General features: G+C 40.4%; 1 protein-coding gene across 4 annotated transcripts; it reads left to right on the forward strand.

The window, feature by feature from the left end:
• Window positions 1-2,595: 2,595 nt before the first annotated feature.
• On the forward strand, window positions 2,596-15,789 carry CCDC174 (coiled-coil domain containing 174). Of its 4 annotated transcripts, XM_074878895.1 has the most exons (12): window positions 2,596-2,682; window positions 4,151-4,255; window positions 5,184-5,284; window positions 6,224-6,282; window positions 7,308-7,488; window positions 9,435-9,530; window positions 10,962-11,098; window positions 11,486-11,580; window positions 11,827-11,974; window positions 13,015-13,146; window positions 14,864-15,253; window positions 15,442-15,789. In XM_074878895.1, exons 1-12 carry the CDS (start codon window positions 2,641-2,643, stop codon window positions 15,579-15,581), a joined length of 1,626 nt encoding a protein of 541 aa, XP_074734996.1. In that variant the 5' UTR covers window positions 2,596-2,640; the 3' UTR covers window positions 15,582-15,789. The 4 variants fall into 4 exon arrangements, with proteins under 4 accessions (XP_074734996.1, XP_074734994.1, XP_074734997.1 ...); XM_074878893.1 differs by having other exon boundaries at window positions 14,864-15,789; XM_074878896.1 differs by having other exon boundaries at window positions 2,603-2,682; window positions 4,126-4,255; window positions 14,864-15,789.
• The last annotated feature ends 6,730 nt before the right edge of the window (window positions 15,790-22,519 follow it).

Genomic DNA, 22,519 nt, shown 5'->3' on the forward strand with positions numbered 1-22,519 from the left:
ATTTTCCTTACAACCCTGGTCATGCATCTCACCCTCAACCAGAAAGGAACATTTTAAGAGAGATGCTGACACCTCCAGGGCCTCTTTCTATCTTCACATATCCCCTAAGACTATCCAAGTAACACCTGATACATAGAGGGCTGCCAAGATGATACCGAGCCATTTTAAGCAACACCCAAACCAGAAAGGGTGTTGTTCCACCATGGCTTGGACAGGAAAACAGAGAGCGCAGGAAGGAGAGAGCAAATCAAAGAAATGGGTTTGTAAATGTGGAAAAGGAGAACGTGCTTCTAACATTACAAGAGAGGGTGAGCTCGCTTGTAATGTGCTGCTAGGAATTGAAATCAGGGTGCTGTGACAAGCTGTTTGCTAAGAGATATGGGCAGGTCATAGGGGAAAAATGTAGCAAGGACAGAATGTAGGAAGGAGCTGCAAACAGCCTTACAGGGGCTTAGGCAGTGCCACAGAATAAGGAATCCTGCAAGCAAAGGGCTGGTTTCAGGCATCTGAAGGGGAGAGATGACAGACAGGTAGAAAAGTGTCTTCCAGAGTAGTAGCCTGAATAGACATAGCATTTGTATCATTTTACATTTAATTCAGAAAATATAAAGAAGCATTGTAGTACCTGTACAACTATCTAGTGTTACATTTCTAAAACTGGTCATGTAGGGTTTCTCAGACATTAAGCTTAGCCAGTGGCCATTACATTTTACAGGCCAAGTTTTCAAGAGACCAAGATATCTTCACATGTTTTTGCACCTGCAGTTACAAGAAGGTATACATGACCAAGTCTGACTATCAGCTCTTCAGCACCACTTCATGTTATGAGAATCTCAAGATTAAAATACTCCTGAGCTCCTGAACGTGCTCAACACCTACAGCACTGGAAACCCTAATGGGTGAGCAAGCGAGTCCTGTCGCTGTAATGTAGAATGTGAGCAATGTGGAGAAGAATTAATGCACTTTAGGAGGGAAATGTGCCCTCACACAGACACTGCCTCCAAATAAAAGGTGGGAATTAGAACCAACCCAGGGCTGGATCTTCTTCTCAGTGTTGTCTCTAGGTGAGGTTTGAACAGGCAACACCACATGATTTGTTGAAGTGAGATTTAATTAGAATAGCACAGATGTTTTCATTCCTTTGTCCTATTTTTCAGTAATGCTCATTTCTCTTCTACCATTGCAGATTAAAATAGCAAACCTTATGGCCCTAATACGACCTGCACTTTTCTGTGTCTGTTCTCTCCCACCATTTTTCCTTCTCCTCTTAAAATGCCAAAAGCAATACAGCTTCACCAGGGCCACAAATTGCTCTTTCTGAATTGTACACTTCATACTCCCTGGCATACAGGTGTAGCTTACGTAGCAACTGAGTATCTCTGTCAGCACTGCCATTCTGTGTCCATAAACTATTTAAATACAGGCCTGACCCAGCTTTCCAAACACAAAAGCAAAACATTTCAAAAATTAAAAGAACTGTATCCGACATTTCTATCAGCTGTCACATTGCCAAGCAACAACATCAGAGCGCCTTATATTTTTCTACTTTAATAAAGACAAGTGAAAGGCAGCTTCCTCTTGTAACTCCAGATAATTATGATCTTCAGACTCACTTTGAATTAAAACCTATCAGACATTCCTTTTTCTTCATGGGGATGATAAAGGATACAATGAGCTACTCAGTATAAGTAAGACACTGAACCTTGCTCCCCAAGAGCCACCCGCACTCATCTCTGAGGTTACAGAGCTGGCTCCAGCACATATAGGTGAATTTGTATTTAGGTATTATGGACCACGCTCATCAGTTCTGCAAAGCAGTGGCTAATTAACTCCCACCTCCTCAGCACAGATCCATACGGGCAGAGGGCCAGGGACAGCAGGACAGCCACAGCACTTCATCCCAAACACACAGCTTAAACAAGGCAGCCCAGAGGGCAGTGGTCACAGGGCTAAACCCAGCCTAGTGTTCAAGGACATGGCTGTCTCCAGCTCCAAGCAGCATTTCAGGTCTCATCCCCATAGCACTCATGTATCAAGTAAGGCAGGAAAGAGATTGATTTTTTTTCTTTTTTCTGTCCTTACCAAATTTCAACCATGTAGTTCTTCATTTAGCTCCAAACTGGGACGGCCTACAATCCTGCCAAGCCCTATTTCATTTCTGGCCACAGGGGCCATCTCCCAGCCCAGCAGCCCCAGAGCACCCCACACCACTCTCACTGGCCACAGCAGCCACAGGCAGCCATTTCCAACAGGGGACCTGAAGAATCTGGCCTCACTTCACACACAACTGAGGCACAGCCAGGGAAGTCACAGGCTGGGAGAGCTTCAGCCACCACCAGGCCACATCAGACTGAGCCAGGCTTGCTCGCAGGCTGCCCTGCGGCCACAGCGAGAGGCTCTGAGGCAGGAAGGACCCACCATTGCAGCAGGCACCCTGCTCAGCGGTGCTGCAGGGCCCAGCGCACCGCCCTCAGCCATCCACCGGCCCCTGACCTCCCCAACATGGCGGCAGGGAAGCGCCCGCCTGGCCTCACCAGCGCTGTCGCAATAGCGCCTCGCTTTCGCTGCGCTTTACGGTAAGGCCGTAAAGCGGGGAAGAAAGCAGCCAGTGAAGGGGTTGCCGGAGGAGCGGAGGCCGCCATGGACCGGAGGAAGAAGCCGCTGGATGTGGCCGCCTCCTCGGTGAGTGGGCGAAACTGGTTGCGGCTAGGAAGAAATAAAAAAAACCCCTCCGCCTCGCCGGGAAGGCCTGTCGTTCGGATTATAAGGGTGTAAGGGCGGCCAGACCTGCCCCCTTACCCCACGGGCGGGCCCAGCCGGCGGAGGCCGTGCGGCTCGGGCCTGGGGCCTCGCTGGTGTGAGCCGCTCCCAGGGGAGACAGCACAGTGAGGGGGTGTTTCTGTCTCCTCGCCTTAATTCCGACCCACTGAAATGCGCACTCATTAAAGGAAATGCTGGTTGAAAACGTCCTGCTGTAACGCCGGGCGGTCTGAAGTCACATCCCGGCTCCGTGATGACCCTTCGCCTTCCTGACGTGCTGCGCGCTTGACCTGAGTGTGTCAGGGCTGAATTTGCCTTCGTTCATGATGTAATGATAAAATGAGGGTATGAGAGGGAAATGAGAGTTTTATTTCCTGATTTTTTTCTTAAGTAACAGGAGGTCCGTGTCTTGGCAAATTAACCTCAGACCCTTAGGGGTGGCAAGGTGCTGTTCCTTGCTGCTCTCCAGTGGTCTGTTAACAAGAGACGGCTGCCAAACTCTTAATTTTTCCAAATAAACAGTTAATGTAAACTGTGGGTTGTTGCATGTGAAATATTTAACATTGACTTTTTGGGTGATCACTTTTAAGCAGTGGAGGAAGAAGGGTTAATTTACAACATATTTACATTGTTACAGGGCCCTGAAAAGCAACTGCATTAGTGTTTAGGACAAATATTAACATTAAAGTCTTCCACTTCTCTGATTTAATGTATCTCAGTGAAATTTGTTTTCTGTAGGACTTGCACGGAAAATGACACAATATCCTCTCCCAGACTAGGTCTTCTACTTAATTTCGAAATAATACCCCTGCTGGTGATGTTTCCTAATAAAAGATGAGATGGGCATTGGTCATAGATGCAGTGTTACATATTTATTAAAAAAGAAGAAAGAAAGAAAATCTAGAACTATATAAACAGTCTGTATAAAACACTGGGAAAGTATATATATTCTATGAAAGCAAACTTTTATCAGTTCTTTCTGAGACAGGACTTCATTCATTATCTGATGGTTAGAAGTTTCCTTTTCAAGAGTGGTATTTCATTAGTCCTTCTCTATTTGTTTGCCATCAGGAGGCTAGTAAAATCTGTACGGAATTATGGCTCTCTTATTCCCATTATTTATCAAAGGATCAAGGACATCTTTGGGTTTGTTTTAAATCCCTAATCATAATTTGCATTCTGTGTTTTTTGTATATTGTTTGCTGTAAACTTAAGAGCGATCTTTGTGATTGGATCAGTGCTTCAAAGTTCCATATCAAAATGCAATCAGATGCTCATATAACCGTAAATGCCAGGTTGTTGTACTAGAAATACAGTTATTTATTACAGTAACTGATGTATATGCATGTAATGTGTCTTGGTTAGTTATTTGTTTGTTTTGCTGTTGTAGTTGGTAGATCTCAAAGCAGAACTCTTCCGAAAGCAAGAAGAATTCAAGAAGGAAAAGCTATTGAAAGATGCTGGCATCTTCACAAAGCCCAAAACTTCTAATAAGGTAGAAATATTTTTCTGTTGTTGTTTTTGTCATTCTTTCTCCTTAAAGTAGGGAAGTTCATATCCAAATCTAAATAAATAAATAGTCAGAGCTATATTACTATTCAGATGTAAAATCTACATGATGAGGATGTTCTTTAAATTTCATTTCCAGGTGAGATTCTTGTGCATAGCAGAAAACTTATCTCATGCTTATGCCCTAAAATCACCACTTAGTCTTGGCTCCCCAGGGACCCACAGCTTTTGTAACTATAGAAGATGTTTCTTTTTTCTGCCAAAATTTTGTATGCTCCTCTGAAGGATGGAGGATGAGACACTCTTGATAAATGCTCTACTATCTGTTCCTCTGTGTGGTGGTGTATAATAATGAATACACAATTATCTCCCATGTTTTACTCTTTACTTCAGACTGGGTTTTATTCATTCAGTAGATTTCTAGTAGTGGGATATAGTATTGCTGCCATGGTTGAAGATGATGCAGCATTTACAGTGTTATGCTATAAACAGGCAAACCGATTGTATTTTATATCAAAAATGAAGGTAATAGAAGCAATCCATGGGTTTGTTATTACTTTAGTAACCAGCAAGATTGTTCTTACTAATTTTTTTTAACCTTAACATATTTGCCAGAATAGATTTTGTCTGATTTCTGAGTGGTTTGGTTTTGTTGGTTTGGTTTTTTTTTTGCTTTTCAGCCTGTCCTTAATTATTATATTACACTGCAATCTGTGGAATTTAGGACATACCTGCTGCAGCCTACAGCACAGTAGGTATAGTCTCAAGTCAAACATGTTTAAGATGTTATTTACAAAGTCTTTCATGATTGATTTGCAAAGTTTGCATTATGGAGTAGAAATATTTTTTAATCATTCCCACTTCAATATTTTTATTTATTTGTTTGTTTGTTGCTATAAAATTGTACTCCACAGAAACCAAGCATCTGGAACAAACAAAACACAGGAGTTGCAAATCGAGCAGAGAAAGATGTTGAGCAGAAGACAGAAGAGGAGCATATATTGGATAAGTCAAGGTAACTCCTAAGCTCTGTAAGAAAGGAATGCTTTGTAGAACTTGTTTTTTCAGTGTTTAGAAAAGCACATAAAGCAAGTTATGCATGTTTTGGACCAGCGGTTCTCATTAGCCCAACCAGTAAGACCAGCATCAATTCCGTGCTCCTTACCAGTAGTGTACAAACTGCAGTCCGGCAGTCCCATGCTCTACGGATACCTGCCCTCACAGTATTGTAGCTGTCTCTGTATGTCAGGTTATTGATTTTTTTTGAAGTCATCTTTAGAATTAAAAGCCAGGGCAGCGATACATCAGAATTCTATAGCAAAATGTTTCTTGGACTTAACAGAAAATGGTTCACTTTTTTGCAAGATTTACCTCATCTTTTAAATGGGTTAGTTGCACAATAAGATATATGTTGAAAATGCAATTTATAAGCCATTTGCTAGTTTTCTGTAAGCAGTTCCTTCCTCTTCAAAATTGTCTTCTACCATTCCAGAAATTAGCTAAGGTTTATCTTCAACTTCTAAGATTAAGTGTAACTCCATGTTATCTCTTTCTTTTTTCTTTTTTTTTTCTGTAAAACAGTATTTCAGTATCTCATACGTGCAAGTAGTGGTCTAGTTTCCAGTATTTATCTGACAGATGTAGTAGTTAGAGATGGAATACTTGTTATGTTGTGTACCTGCCTACTTGACAAGTTACCCTTAAGATTAATTCTGTAACTTCACTACAGTTATTGTCAGTATAAACTCTGGAACTGGATACCTCTGTATCCTCAGAAATGTCAGTTAAGGTTCAAAACAAAAGCCAGGCTTAAGTCAGCTTCTAGTAAGCATTTCAAGCACTCCTGGTACTTTGCTGTTCCATTTATCTAAGGCTAAACTGGTCATTTTGAACTGTGTTTGCAATTGGTGGAATTGCAGTGTTACTAGTGGGTTGGTTTTTTTTTCTTTTTCAGGAAAAAACTAGAAGAGAAAGCAAAGCTGTATGAGAAAATGACAAAAGGCGACTTTCCAGGTGAACAAAAGTAGTCTAAATGAGTATATATACATATATATATAAAATTTGTACAGTTCACCCTAAAAGTTGGTCTTTCCGACTGGTGATTTACAGCAGCTACACTATGAATTCACTGCCTGCCTTCTTACATGGGAAATTTTTTTTGAGTTATACAAAGTGATTCACATGGGTTATTCTGCTTTGAAAGGGGGAAAAAATATAGGTACTAGAGAAAATAAAATTACTTTTTGAAGGAGAGCCTGTCCTAGTAAAGCACTGTTGGCTTGTTTCACCCTCTCATTCATTAAGTGGATGGAATATATTCTGTTTTTTCAATACAGAATCTTAGAAGAACAAAATTAATTTATTCTCCATTATGCAGTCTTTGGATTGCATTGCTGGTGTTCTGACCTGCATTCTAATTCTTGCACCTTTATGAAGAGAAGAGGAGCAGGACGGGGGTCTGGCTGGTCCGTACGTGAATGCCAGTCATGCAGCTAATAGGGTTAGAGAATTCTACTCTCTCACTCAGTGCCTTGCAAGAAGTAATTATGAAAATAGAATCCAGATCTCCTGGCGATTAATCTCTAATGTTTTCTTTACTAGTGTCCATCTTTGTCCGCGTGACCCCACCACTTTTCTCTACTTTTCTAAAAATACTCTAGTGACTGCTTAACTACTGCCAATACACCAGATGTTAAGCATCAAAAATCTATTTGAACTGTTACATAACAAACTTCTGAAATAGTTAATGAGCAGAGGATATCTTAGTGCAAAGACCGCAACCTTTTCTGTATTGTACACAAATGATTAATTGCTTTAAAATACCCTAAAACTTCTATTCAGAAATAGAGGTTATCACTGTGGAGCCAATTTATAGCTTCAAGATTGTTTGGCACTGAATGATATTTAAGTATTCCCCAATAGTGTGATCAAGGGCATTGCTGGCAGCTGAAAAGCTGATTGTGGCTATTTTGTATTGACTTTGTGCTCAGTTCTGTTCTTTTCGTGGCTGTTCTCTAAGAATCGATTTTCTGCCTTAGATGAAGAAACTGAGGATTTGTACCTAGTGGATTTCACTCAGAAGATCATAGACAAACAGCACGAAGTACAGGAACTGTATCAGAGCGAAGCTGCTCAAAAGACTTCAGAAAAAGACACAGATGATGAGGAAACTCAGCCTGAAGTGGAAATACCACCACCCGAGGACCCAGACGAAGAATGGTTGGTACCACTGACGGAGCTAAGCTGTCCTGACTTGGCTGTTTCTTGACAATTGTATGAGAAAATAATTTTATTCCCCAAAGTATGTGGAGGAGTGCTTTATTTTTGGTTAATACTACACATTGAGAAGAGGTGGTAACATTTTTTCATTTCATGTCTCATTAAAAGACAGTCCCTTCATGTTACTTTCCTTTCCATGTAGGTAACACTGCAATAGGATCTACATCCAGGATTTCGAGAAATATCAATCAGGGAAATGTACTATAAGTGAGACTTTGTAATATCCTTTCATTTTCTTGCATAGTTTCTGGGAGTTCCGATCCCAGTATTGATACAATTTTATGCTTTGATGTTTTGAATTCAAATGTAGCAAAACTTGGGGTTTTTATTGTATCCACCTTCCCTTCTCTAATTGCCTGTGACTTACAGGTGAGTTTTTCCTTGTGTGACCTCCTCTTAAAGGAGAGAAACTCGGATTGGAAAAAGAACACAATTTCCCAGCATTTCTTCCACTGTTTAACTGCAGCACAGCAAATAGTCTGTGACAATTTTCTGTGACATTCCAAGTAACTACTAGTTTTTCATCCAAGACATTAGGAATAATTATGAAACTGGTCTGACTAAACATTTTCCTCGCCCATTTGTGTAAAATGCGTATGGAACAGAGATTTTGCTTCTGGTAATCAGTTTAAAACAGCAGTAACCAGTATGAGAAAGAGCACCCCCATTCTCTAGTTTATTAGACCAAGAATAAGATTTGCAGTGTAATGTTTCAGAATAAACTGTGAGAATGAATCCAGCAGAGTCCCAGAAGACTGCTGGGTTGGAAAGGCAGATATACCCATTACCAGCGTCTTACTGAATTTCAAGATGAAACTGTCAGTGATCCAGTGATGGGCTCAAACTACCTTGTGCTCTCATCACCGTGAAGTAGCAGAAATTTAAACTGATACATTTTACTCTTCACACTGTGCTTTTCTATGACTGCCTACATCTCACTTCAGTAACATGTATTATTATTAATATATTGTCCATCTCAGTAATGCCATATCCTAATGAGGATATTTGGGTGCTGGCATAATTAATGATAGTTATTCTGCAGCCATAGTTACATCTTTACTGTAGAGAATGCAGACTTTTTTTTTTTTCTACTGATGTTACAACGTAATAAAAACCAAAGGGCACTGAGTGCTATATACTAAGCTGCAGATATCCTTAGAAGTTATGTAAAAGACTTAACTTACTAAAAGCACAGATCTTTAAAAGTTTGGGTTTTGGGAACCAGATTGCCAGTCATACTTTTTCAGATGTAATATTAATTCTTTAGATGGGATAATTGAGGCAGCTTAATGCTAAAGAACTTTCTAGCATTACAGGACAATAAGTATAGCTCTTAACAGCTTTTTCAACAACTGTAAATTAAGTATTCAGTTCTATAAAGAGTTGCTTCAAAGGACCATTTTGCTTGCATTTTAGTCAGCCTTTGTTATGCCAGTTGAATGAATGCTATCAGCCTATTCTAAATGAGCTTTAGGCTGATAATTGAAATATATTGTAGCAATTTCATATCCGCAAGAAGTCAATGCCGCATCATTATTTTCACCATGGGAAGCAAGTACTAAGCTCAGTTTTATTTTGGTGTGAAAACTGCATGACATTGTAACTTTTGAACATTTTTTTACACCATCTTATTGCCAAGGCAAACAGCCGGCTCAAGGAGAGGTTGAGTAAGTGTCTGTGGTAAAACTGTCATACGCCCTGTTCAGAATGTATCCTCTTAACCTGTGAGCCTGTTAATTGAAAGGTAGAAGAAACTGTCACACATGGAGAGCCTGGGAGGTGATGAATACTCTTTGGAAAGTGTCACTGCTTCTGTCTTCTGGTTAAGAGTTCTGTAAATCTGCAAACAGAAGTTCTGCATGAAGTTTCCTTTGCTTTCATTACAGGGTTGATTATGTTGATTTCTTGGGCCGATCTAGACGCTGTATGAAGAAGGATTTACCAAGTCTACTTAAAATGGATCAGGAACTTCAAGGAAAAAGGTGGGGTTTCTCTAATGGAAGTGGATGTTTCTTGCAGTATTTAACATACATATTTTATGAGAAGGAAGAGAAGCTGTACTTTGTTACCCCATTCTCAATCCAGAATTGTTGATGCTACTGCTTTCTCTAGATTTACTTGAGACAAACTTCTGCTGGTTACAACATTGTGCCTTAAAAATTAGACAGAGTAGCTACAGAGTAATTGTGCATGACTGTGATTTTTTTTTTTATGAAAACTTTCAATTATAGATTCAGATAGTATTTCAAGTCTTCTATTTCACCTTGGCAGCTGACCATTTGAAATATGTGGCTGGTGTATTGGTTTTAAATTGCAACAGAATGGAGACCATAGATATCAAATAAAAGCCCAAATGAAATTTTTAATAAACTACTAAGGCATCTTTTTGATGTAAACGCTGACTAAATCTGAAACATCACTTACAGAGCATAGTTTGCAGAGAAGAGTTCTAATAAATTTGACTTAGCAATCTCTCAGATATTTGATGCATCCTTTAAAACCGTGGTCCCTGTATGGAAATTGTATTTTATTATACGTTCTAGAAAATGCCAGAGAAGTGATTCCTGGTTCTGTTTAGCCTGGAAACTGAGAATAGTCTTTTAGCAATTCCACATTCATCATGACATTCAAAGTGAATTTGTTAGACCTCCATTTGTTTGTTTTTGCTCTTCTGTTAAACAGCTGTTTAACAGCTCTTCTGTTGAAATTACTATGGCAGCACTGAGAATTGTTTTCAGAAAATAATCTAAAGGCACCTCAACAGCCCTTACTGTTGCTGAAGTGAAAATTCTTTCACACTAAAAACTCGGTAGTGTGTTCTCTATATTTTAAACATAAGATGGAGAGTACGAGTGCTTTGAAATTGCAGTCTCTGCATTGTTATGGATGACAGTTGGTCAGCAAAACCAGCTTTAGCTAGACAAAAGAAAAAGATCCTGCTGCATCTCTTGGGAAAACAAAAACATTTCCCATATTGAGAATTAATATTTGGCATGGACTTCTAGGTAAATTAATGGCTAGCTTTTTGTTATTTCAAATACCTTTCATTTTCTTATGTTAAATCTGAAATGTTTCTATGTGTGATTGCTAGAATCCCAACAGATGCCAATAAAAGCAATTATTTCATCTCCTATTCTGTGATTTGATAATGATTTCATAAAGCTTCTGAGAAAGGGTATGATTTTGTCTTTTAATAACATATTCTTCTAGTTCCTTGTTTCAGAGGTAGTTTTTGTATTTCTGTCTTCACCATGTACCATAGTCATCAATCTTGCATCACTAAATGGTGGTTACAATGATCTTTTTTTTGTAAAAACTGCAGTAGTGGATCACACTTTCACTGTTTGATACAGTAAAACTGGTAAATTCTGCTCCGTAATCCCAGACATTTGTTTTGTTTTGATTTTAATTAGACAAGGTCCTGATGGGAATACTCTGTTATCTGAAGACATGAGAAGAGAACTTCAGAGGCAGCAGTGGGAAAAAGAAGAAGAAGAAGCCCTCAGAAAACCCATGGGACCCATACATTATGAGGACATTCGGGAAAATGGTATACTTCCTTACTTTGTATCACTTTATATCACCAAAGAGATTAGTTTTAGAGGAAGCAAGGGCAAGTTACTTCTTGTGCCTATGTGGCAAAGTGTGGGTATGTGCTAAGCCACATGTGTAATAACCGTTCAAATTACCAGTACATAAGTCTAGATTTATTTTTCTTCAAATTGTATTTTTCTCAAATTTTTTTCAGATTTCATTACCTCCTCCTGTGTTCTCCTTCACTTCATGCATCATCTAAAACAAGCCCTTTTTAGCCATCTAAAACTAATGTGATGTATGTTGTTGGGAGTAATTCCTTGCCTGAACTACAATGGTGCTTGTAGTTACTGTCAATTATAAACTGAGCGTAACTTAAATTTACTGATTTTCTTCTTTGCAGAGGCCAGACAGCTTGGTGTTGGCTACTTTGCCTTTTCTCGTGACAAAGAACTTAGGAATAAACAACGGGCAACATTGGATATGCTAAGAGAGCAGGTATGAGTTTAAAGAGCAGACTGGGGTATGAGGCCATCCTAGTTTCAGTGATCACTGTCTTTGATTTGTCATCTAAGTCTTATACTAGGTGATGCCTGCAGCTGACTCCAGAAAAAATTGGTTCTTTTTTTCCCTGTTGAAGCATGGTACCTGATAAGGGTTGCTTTTAGTCGTTTAGTGAAGAAAGATATGTAGATGATTATCATAACAAAGGGAGATTAATTCATGTTTTTCTTTGCTGTTAAGACACTTGATCAGAGAACTAAACGTGAACAGCTAAAAGAAAAAAGGAAGGCAGCTCTGGATGCAAGGCTGTCTAAACTTCGAGCACGGAAGATTAAGAAGTTAAGGGAAGCTGGATTAGAGGAAGAGGCAGAAAAATTGGAGAATGGAGGTATGATCTGCCTTTTAAAATTAAATACTTGCTATTTCATCCTGTACCTGATTGACGGACAGGCATACTCTGATCTAGGTTTGGACATTCAATATATTGGTATTACATATTCTATATATACAATTATTATAACTGCTAAGATAGTGAGAGTTCATGTGACTGTAGATATAAAATCATGCCAGAAATAGCTTAATAATGCAGGTAGAAATGTGATATGTAGATCATAGGCTTTTTTTGATTCATACTTGACAGCAGGAATTATGTGGGTTAATTATGCAGGTTGAGGTTAGAGCTGCTGAAATTTTACTCTCTTTTTTTAAGATGAATAAAAAGTAGTAACAAGTTAATTTTGATATCATATAATACATACTCCTACAGTTTCAGTGCAGTCTGTAAATTGGACATACAGCTGACTTTAGGATTTAGGGTGATGACTTTGAGTTCTAATCCCATCTCTGCCCTGTCTCCCTTAAGACACTGCTACTCACTTGTACTGTCTGCCTCCTACTGTAAAATGTAGCTAATATTTCACTGTCAGAATTCTATGCAAGTGATTAACTGGGAAGTGTTCTGGAAAGGAAGAACACTGATGTGCCACTGCTAACTGTTACTGTTCAGAAGAATAAGAATGTAAATTGTTTTCTTCCAGTAAATGAAATGGAGATAACATGCTAATGTTCTTATTTTCACCTAATCTTCTAGTTTCAGTATAACACTCAGCACATTTCTTTTTGGGTTATTAGGCTATAGATTTTCAGCAGTCTTTTTGATACAGCTAGAAAGCTAATGAAGTGTCTCTTGGCAGATACGCTTCCCGATTATCTGGCTTACCCATTATCTTTTCTGAACTAATACACAGTAATTCAAAAAAAAAAAAAAATCACCTCCCCACTCAGATACATTTCATTATTAGAATGAAATTGAATCACTAGTATGAGCTCTAAAAATGCACATAACTCTTGCTTCCCATCCCTCCTATGAAGTTCATATGAACTTTTTGCCATTACTAACAAAAGCTACTATCTCTTTCTGTAACACAGAGGTGAAAGGTGTTACTGACGAACCAGAAGCTCCAAGAGTTACTGCAAGTAGGAAGGTAGAGGTTGTCATCCAAGAGAGAAGAGATACAAAGCCTGGAGTGCCTTATGTCCGAGAGTGGGATAAAGGCAAAGGTAAGGAAATGTAGATTCAGAAACATTGTATGGAAGCAGTGTGCACACTGTTATTTTCATTTCTATTTTGTGACAAAGTATGGTAAGACTGAGAAGCAAAGAAATATTTTCTGCCATTGTATTGATGACTATCTAGTGTCCAGTGCAGTGATTGAGAAGGCATGCCTTAGCGCCAGTACCTGCTAAAATGTCCCCATAATTTTTTCTTCTGTATGAGTTATTCCATTTCTGGATGATCCAGAGAGGTTGGCAGAATGATAAATTTCATAGTTCATAAGATTCACTGTCTTTCAGTATGATCTTTTCTTGATGTATTTCTGTAGTTTGTGCTATGTGATGGCGGGATGTGTTACTCTGAAACTGGTACAGGATGATACTAAAAAGTGATGCAGGCAGAGACCACTTCAGTGCCAGTGTCCCATCTTGAAGCATTTTCCTTGTCACAACATCCAGTGATGGCTGTCTTCTAGATCCTTCCCAAACCCATTAACTCATTTTACACCTTTAAGCTGATGCACATTCTTGTAGTCTGATGCCTGACTTCTAAGTAAAAGCAAACAAGAAATAGGGAAAGCACACAAATGTCCACCTTTTTTAGTACCCAGGCAGCATTCCTATTCTGTGCAGGACTGTTATTTCCAGCTTCTTTTTACTTTTCACAGCCGTCTTTGTGTTCTGTTTATGAACATCGTTGTGAGGGGAAACTTTGTGGTTCCATTAAAAACCAAAAGTTTCAGGTCCTATGTGTTAAATCTCTATCCTGCCCAACACTGTTTTTTTCCCTGCCTCTGAGGAATCCTAGTATCTGACTGATACCCAAGCAGCACTGTACTACGCAACAAATATTACACTCAGAGAGCAGAGGACAGCTTACTCTAAAATGTGAAGTAAAATAACTGTTTCACTGACCATAAAGGTAACACAAGCATCTAAATTAGTATAAGAAGGAATAAACAAAACTCCTCTCTCTCTTATATGCTTTCCTCCTTACTAGTTCATATTTTGTTATATTTTTATGAAAGCAAAGGAAGAACTCCTTCTCTGATTGGGGCTATATTTTGCTACATCAGACAAACGTGTAGCCCTTCTGTGTTAAAATTTTCTACTTCATCTTTTACAGAAGTCTTGATAGAAATGAATACTGAAAAGAATTTTACTGGTTTTAGAGAGTAGGTTTGGGGAACATCTTTGGAGAAGGTTTTGGGGATATCTTTTTAAGTGTGGTGATCTTGAGCTGTCACTCCATTGCAGTACTTCAGAAGTATTTTTAATCAGAAATCAGCAGCTGTCACAGTAACTAGAATATCTACCACTTCTGTTGAAATAACGAAGTTACTGGTTTTTGCCTTTGCTCACTAGAGATAATCTCATCATTTCCATCTTCTAATAACTAAGATCTTAATGCTTTGATTGGTTTGTATTTTGATTCACCCCTAACTAATTAGTCATTTTTCATAACCAATGGCCACATTGTTAAAGGATCTTAAAGTGACTAGGATGAGTTTTAGAGAGGATGGTGGTTATCTTTAATGCTCAATGCCTTTGTTCCCGCTCTGTAAAGAAAGCAGACTGTCAGACAGTACTAGATGGAAAGTAACTTCAACTGGCTTTACACAGCTGCATGTTCTCTGTTTGCTAATTTGTTTTCCCTCCTTTCTGACTGATCTTCAGACCTTGAAATCTATATTCAATCTACCACTTTTCCTGTTTCTAACAGAATTGATGTTTGGACAATGGTCAAAGAAACAGGAGGAACTCAGAGATGAGCGAGATCCAGAATTTGCACCACCTTCTGATTACTTTATGGGACAAAAGAAAGACGATAATTACAGAAGTCAGAATTTGAACAGTCCTGAAACTTCCTCTGAAAAACTGGAAACAGAGACAGCGCAAAGTCAGCAGGTGCCACCAGTGCAGGCCAATGGCAGCAGCTCTGAAGGTGTGCCACCGGCAGCGCAGGCTTACAACAGCAGTGTTCAAGATGAGTCAGCCTCGACAGAGGCCCATGGCGGCGACCCTCAAGATGTGCCATCATCATCAGAGGATGACAGCAGCGACGACGAGGATCTGCTGCCCTCGGCACAGGCTTACGGCTACGGTGCTCCAGGTGTGCCGCCATCAATGCACGCTTACGGCTACAGCGCTCAAAACGTGCTGTCGTCAATGCAGGCTTACGGCTATAGTGCTCATGATATGCCCTTTCCGATGCCGGCTTATGGCTATGGCGCTCAAGGCATGGGGCCACCGATGCACGCTTACGGCTACAACACTCATGATATGCCCTTTCCAATGCAGGCTTATGGCTACGGCGCCCAAGATGTGCCGCCACCAATGCAGGCCTGCGGCTGCAGCGCTCAGGATGTGCCACCGCCAATGCAGGCGTGTGGCTGCAGCGCCCAAGATGTGCCGCCGCCAGGGCAGACCGACAGCAGTGACACTCAAAATCAGGAACCACTTTACCAAAGTTTAGATGATATGCTGTCTTATTACAGACAAGTGACTTGAACTGAGCAAAAAGATAAGCAAGAAAGGTAATTTAAAGAACTGAAATACAATTATCTTCTCAGCAAGAATATGATTTTCCCACAGCTGGGAAAAATAAGTTTCTGTAAGTAGATCAAAATAAATCTCCTGGAGACCTAAGCTATTTTACATCATGGCTGTACTTTTGCCCTGTTGGTGGTTCTTCCCCCCCCCCCCTTAAAATTTTGTGGAGTTTTTTGGCAGTACTTATTTAGTTTAGTACATATTTCATTTTAACTCTTTGCCATTTACACCTGAACTTAGGGGTATATTAATGGCTTTCTTTCAAAAGATGAACTCTTCCTTTACTCTTTTCCTCCCCAGCTAGCTTCTGGTTTGGAGGTACTACAAGTTCAATGATATCTGTAGAAACAGTATGAAATGGCAGGCCCTCTGCTGCTAAATACCGAACAGATTTAGGAAATTTGTTACCTACTTAATCTCCTGCCTTTAGGAAGTGCAGAATATCATCTAGTGAACAGTGGTGGAGAGTAATTCACATGGTTTTAATGGCTATTGCATTCCTGAGGTCTGCACATAACTCAGAATTCTGGGAAGCAAGTTAGAGTGGAGGAAGGCATTGCAGAAATCAAGAAATGATGGTTAGACTAATAAACGCTTCACTAAAGTAGAAGTCTTGACACCTGAAATTACTGTCTTTCTGGTTTAGAAAATGCTCTCGTAATTCTCCAAGGGAATTTTTCTTGCATCATTTTTTATGTTTATGACTTTATTTTATTCAGAAATTTTTTCCAAAAACTGTGATATAGCAGTCATTATATATAAAAGCAGACCAACCTCTACCAAACAAGCTTTTATTTTGGAATCTTAGTAAGCGAGAATAATACTTATTTACCATGTAGAACATTTTTATTTCTGAAGTTACCCCCATTTGTATTTTAAAAACTCGTATAAGGATAAGACCTAGAAAAGAAAGTCGGAATGGGCAATCTCACAGATAATCTAAAATGACAGTGATACTGTCAAAGTAGTGAACATTTGAACCAAATAGTGAAGTAAGTGGCCAAAGAGACAACGTGCTACTCGTGTGTGCTTCAGTGAGATTTCAGGCTGCTTTCAAAGCTGGCAAACAACAATGTGTTCAAGGTCACTGAGCAAACTCTGCAGCATGCAGAACACATCCACTGTCCCCACACTGTTTTAACCTCAGCTAGTAAACACACTTCCATCTCCTTCTTTCTATATCGCTGGCTTTTGCACAGGAATTTGCAGAGCAGGAGTAACACCCCACAGCAGCACCAGTGGTACCATTTTAAAGGCACAAAATACCCCAGTCTTTTATCCTTACCACATGGTTAAAAGACTGGAGCTTTATGCTAACTGGGTTTCTGTTTCAACAGACCTAGAACTTGAGGAGAGTATGACACCATTAATGGCCACATCCACCTGAAATGCAGAGAAAGCTTAGCAGCAGCTCATTATTTTTGCTGCTGCTGAGACTGACCTGAACTCAGCTGCTGCAGGTAGCGTTAAGGTGTATATTTCTTCTTTTCCTTGCATCTCTTCAGTACAAATAAAGAACCTGAAAATGAATAATGATCATTTACTAATAACAAAAGTAAGATGTTACAAACCCATCTGGTTTTACCAAATGTGACAGTACCAATGCAGGTTTTTTTCCTCATAAATTTGGTACAATCTCAGGTTAGTCAATATCCATGAGATGGCAGTCTAGTCTTACTGATTTTCTATAAGAAATTCTGCCAGTATACACCTATTTTCTGCTATTTATTTCATAGTAACATTGAAGTAGTGTCTGATGACCCTGATCTGAGTAGAATTTTTTCAAATGCTGTGTCACCTCACATTTAATTTTGAGTTTAAAACAGTTGGGTTGTGTTTCAGCAGCTTGTTTCCACAAAGAGAAGAAGTGGTCAAAACACAAATTTCAAATTTCACTAGTTAGGAAAACAGTCTTCTTGCAGTACCACCAGTTTTTGAACTTGTACATAGAAACTGATGTTAAATGTTGTAATGTTTTGTCAAGAAGTGTTTGATTGCCCACGGAGTAAACAAGGCAAAAGCTAATTGTTAAGTCAGAGTTATGTGCAAAGATTCTACTACTTCTTTAGAGTACAAAACTACTTAGGGTAAACTTCCTAGGTATCCACTACCAGATTTCACTGCTGTGCCTTGCCAGGGGGATCACCACCTTTGTCCTGATGCTTAAGTGGTACAGGAACATGTCTGACATCTTATTGACAGATGTAACTTAATAGTGGCTGTCTTGTTTAATCTATTTAATTAGGGCAGCTTGGTTCTTACAGCACTAGCACAGGAAATAAAGGCCCTCATTCAGATTCCTACTGTCAGTCTGGGAAAGCTTTGTTCAAATCATATAACTTTTGTGTATGTGAGTAAATGGTAAACTTGGACTCAAAACAGCTTAGCTGTATGTTGGAATAAACACTGGAATAAACATCTAAGATTTCACTTGTAACGGGCAATTTCAGTGTGAGGCAGGGTTCCAGCTTAGAAACACTGCTCTTTTTAAAGCAAGTCATGCATTTCGAAATATTTTATGAAGCCTATTGGGAAAAACAATCCCTTTTGACCAGATGCTCTAACCAATCCATATTTAAATTTCATAGCAAGAAAGAATTTAGTATTATAGTTTCTTGGTTCTTACAAATACGATCAGACTGAATGAGCGATTCTGCTGTTTGAAAGAAATTGAAAAAAAAAAAATTGAAAACTGACATGTATTTCATATCTTTGAAAGGCCATGACTTAGAAACCACTATAGTGTCCTTGGAAGATGGGGGTTCAAATGGTACCATTACAGCTTGGAGAAAAGGGAAATGGAGAACGGAGATTGGCGGAGCTGCTAAATGCTGCGAAAGAATCACTAGTCAGGCAGAGTTAGACCCAGGAGCTCTGTGCTCAAATTGCCGTGGTATCTCTGTGTTATATTGTGTACCTTTTCTAATTTTTTGTTTAAGGCAGCTGTGGGAGGAAGGATCGACTAGAACATAAAAGCATGAGAAACTCCCCAGAGTGTTTTGAAGCTCGCTGGGCAGCGCAGTGACGCATTTTAGGATGTTTTGGGTTGTGTACTTCATGCTTTCTTAGCCACTCTTGGTCTAGAATCACAGTACATTACAATTATTTATTAACTAAGCCTCAGAATATTATTCTGAAGTAAGATAACACCCCTATCCCCATTTTGGAGAAAGAAGAAAACTGAAATGCAAAATATCTTATGGAAGGTCACAAATGAAGTCCGTGGCAGAGCAGAAGTTCAAACCCAGTTCTCCAGGCTGGCTGACTTCTGCTAGAGAAGTTTCATATTTAAGACCTCACAGGAATCAGTATGTGGAAGTCATTCAGAGTAGGGTATGGTTTCCTTGGAGCTGCACTAACTCTAAAGAGTGGGCAAAGTGCTTTAAAACATTAGAGCTTGACTTGAATTCATTATGTCAATCATATCCTTCGATGGATTTCCCTATAAACAATATTTGCATCTGTTCTGCTATTATTTTAATCATTGATGTTCATTTCCTAATGCCTTCTGAGCTTTGTTTTTTCTGTGCCCTTCAGACTGTGGCTAATTTTATGTATGTATGTGATCTAGGAGCTATATTGTCTTTGCATTAGTTTAACACTGAGCTGGAGCTGCACTAAGGAATGAAATGGCATTTATTACATAGCATTATGTAAAAACATACTATCAAAGTGTTCCTTTGTTCAGCTTCATTTCCATAGCCTAATACTAAATACAGGAGGACTCTTGGCCAGGAAAGCAGTTCAATGTCTACATTAAACTAAAGCCTATTGAGAACAGCTCTCCCACAGCAGCAATCTGTCACTTTGCCATTTGGTCTCCTTCCCTCTTGTCTTGATTTTTGGCTGAAACACTTTTGCATATTCTCTCATGCTGTGGAGCACACATTTCTATTCAATGTATTTCATTCTTATTTCACTCAGACTGCCTCAAGTTAGCTTCACTGTGACTGGCAACCTCATTCATTTCATTTAGTAATTCCTGGGGCAAACAATTGCTTATTGATACACTGCCAAGGTTCATTTTCTCATATTCTGGCCAGATCTAGAGGATGTGTCACCCATTTGCTCTTCCTCCTCATTTTAAACCACACCCGCCAAGCTACATACTTGTGCTTGGGCTATGCTGTAAGGGTCTGCCACCATCAGGATATGGCTGACTTAAAGCAAAGCAAGCTTGTGTTTTCACTCTTCTCTGAGCATTCAAAACTGTGGGCACACTGTATCTGTGGTTGCATTTCATGTGTTGGAACTGAGCTCTCCCCCAAGAGCTCTGCCTCTGCTCTGCCTGAGCTCTGCCTCTGCTCGTGTTGCCTTCGGTGTTCTGCACAGACCCAGGGGCCGACTGTGGCTTGGGCACCATCCAAGGCAGCTTTGTCCCACATCTTTCCTTGAATAATTTTCTGATACATAAGTTCTCTTTGTCCAAAATGCAAAAAGCATTCAAGAATGCTTGAATTTCAGCCTTCACCTGCTCTGGCTGGCTGGCAGGACTCAATCTGATCTCCAGAGAAGTACCTTTAAAGAAGACAATTTTCTGTGTGTCACCAAAGGCTGATTTTCACCCTCTTGGAGGGGAGCAGGGATCTGGATCTGGCTATGAACTATTAGCATGTCAGCTAAGGCTGCTAGAAGGGGTAAAAAGTACCTGGCTGCAATTCTGTAATGTCAGAGGCAGATACTGTATCAATCACATTGTCCTTGTTAACTGTTTTTAATACAAATGGTTCTCCAAGTCCTTCGGTGTCCACGAGGCCTGGTCCTGATACCAGTTCTATCAGATCTAGAGTTGCTAAAATCTAGTCCTGCTATAACCTAATGTCTCCCACCTTGTAGTAAACTTGGACCAAGATCTTTCCTCCTCTCCCTTTTTTTGGTCTGTTGAAATTTCATCAAAAATTTATGTCCAGCCTTGACCCATAAGACCCAAGGTACTGACTTTGCATCTTAGAGCAGTTAAAGAGGTTAAACGGAGGCAAGAATGTACCAAGAGTGGGTTAGCATACACGACTGGATTAATTTACCCGTCTGTTAAAGATATGGCCTTGAGCAGGCCGTAGAAACTTGAACTTTCACAAAAAATTCAATTGAAATGTAACAGTTTTAGCTGGAAGTTTACTTTATAATTAAGAAAGTGCTTTGCTTGCTTTCTCTAATTAAATCAAAATTCTGTTTTCACAGAGAAATAAATACTATTCTTAGGAAGCACTAAGGAAGAAAAATAATCCCTGTATTTCTTCTGGAAAGTTTAAAATTAGTTTAGCCTCATTTAAAGAGAGAGATCCAAAGGAGAGGCAAGATGTTGCTCTGGTGTTGTGCTGCCAGCTCAGCCACTAACTCATGTCATGATTTACGCTGAGACGCAGAGATGCCTGATCATGCTTAGCCACCACCACACTCAATGATAAACGTGCTTTGACCTTTAAGTGCAAAGTGACTGAAACCTTATATGTATTTATGGTAAATGGGCTTTTGCTGACAGAAGTGTTGTATGACTATAACTGAAGCAGTTACCCAGCCTCCCAGCTCAGATTGCAGCTATGACCAGAACTCAGAGAATGGTCCTTCTGCTTGTATCACTGAGAGGTTTCCAGCCTTTACCCAGAGGTGCCAACACCATCCAGTGCTTACCCTGTATTGCTCTAGGGGCTCTTTTCACTTAGACCAGTGTAAATCACCTAAATTTGTTCACAGAGGTTGTGAAATCTCTCAGTGTTCAGGTAAGAAGTACAGAGCAGCTTCATCAGAGACACCAAGGAGCCAATCTACCATAGGTGTGTAACAACTAAAGAGTTTCAGCTTTTGTCCTAACAATGTCTCCCTCATTTTGTTTACCCTCAGACCTCCCTTGATGTTTACAAGGGCACTTTTCCCTTACTTTCCCTTAGCTGCACCCCTAAGATGGCTGCACCCCCAAGACTGCAGCATTCAGGAACAGCAGTGATCTCCTCCCTCATAGCATCCAGGGCTACCCTTCTCCTCAAAACCACCAAACAAGCACCAAAGCTGATTCTCCTAAAGCTTTAAAGAATATATAGGTGTGTTTTTAGACCAAAATGGGGCTGTCACACTGTGCTGTCTTCTAGAAGATCCAGCTCCCCAAAAAATGGATGCCTAACTTCTGCACAGAGTGCATTCAGAAAACTATTAACATAAGCCATTGCACCATTAGAGCTGGTGGGACGCTGTGCCACAGAAATACAGACGACTGTGGTCCTTACATAATTTCATGACAAGATGTGTCCAACATCTGCTATAGTACTAACCTCCAAGCCCCTGTCCACAGATGCAGAACGTGCCTCCCTCACACATAGTGCCAGAAGCAAATACAGCCCACAGGAGGGAAAAGTCTGGAAAGTTCTTCTCTTTGGAGAGGCCTGGCTTCTTGATGTTAAGGAACAGGCAGGCAGGGATTACAAGCTGAGGCCCTACAGACAAGCGTCTCTCATACCTCGCTAGAGATATTCTGACTGTTGGGAAGAGGGTGCCCGGTCGTGGGGTGGCCCCGGGGTGTCCGTGCCCCTGGCCGCAGTCTAAGAGATGACCGCCCACCCTCACACTTCGGCGGGAAGCGTGAGGCGGGAACTTCTCGGCACACGGCGCACGCGCCAGTGGCTGCCACAGGAGAGGGGGCGCGTGCGCAGTGCGGCGCTCGGCGCATTCCTCAGGCGGTGGCGGCCCGGGGCGGCTTCGCCCGGCACGGCCCGGAGGTACCGGAGGCCGCAGCCCCGTGGGAGCTCCGCCGAGTCGTACAGCGGTGGTACTGCCGAGCAGCGGGCAGCCAAGTCGGGCTGCGCTGCCTCTCTGGGAGCTGCGGAGCGGCGCG

This window comes from Strix uralensis, chromosome 10 (genome assembly GCF_047716275.1).
Source record: "Strix uralensis isolate ZFMK-TIS-50842 chromosome 10, bStrUra1, whole genome shotgun sequence".
NCBI classification, from domain to species: domain Eukaryota; kingdom Metazoa; phylum Chordata; class Aves; order Strigiformes; family Strigidae; genus Strix; species Strix uralensis.

Bases quoted from the DNA above. Each gene is read 5' to 3' on its own strand.
- CCDC174 (XM_074878893.1), top strand. From the start codon at position 2,641: ATGGACCGGAGGAAGAAGCCGCTGGATGTGGCCGCCTCCTCG. The intron at 2,683-4,150 runs GTGAGTGGGCGA...TTGCTGTTGTAG, and splicing joins TGGATGTGGCCGCCTCCTCG to TTGGTAGATCTCAAAGCAGA. The intron at 6,283-7,307 runs GTGAACAAAAGT...TTTCTGCCTTAG, and splicing joins GACAAAAGGCGACTTTCCAG to ATGAAGAAACTGAGGATTTG.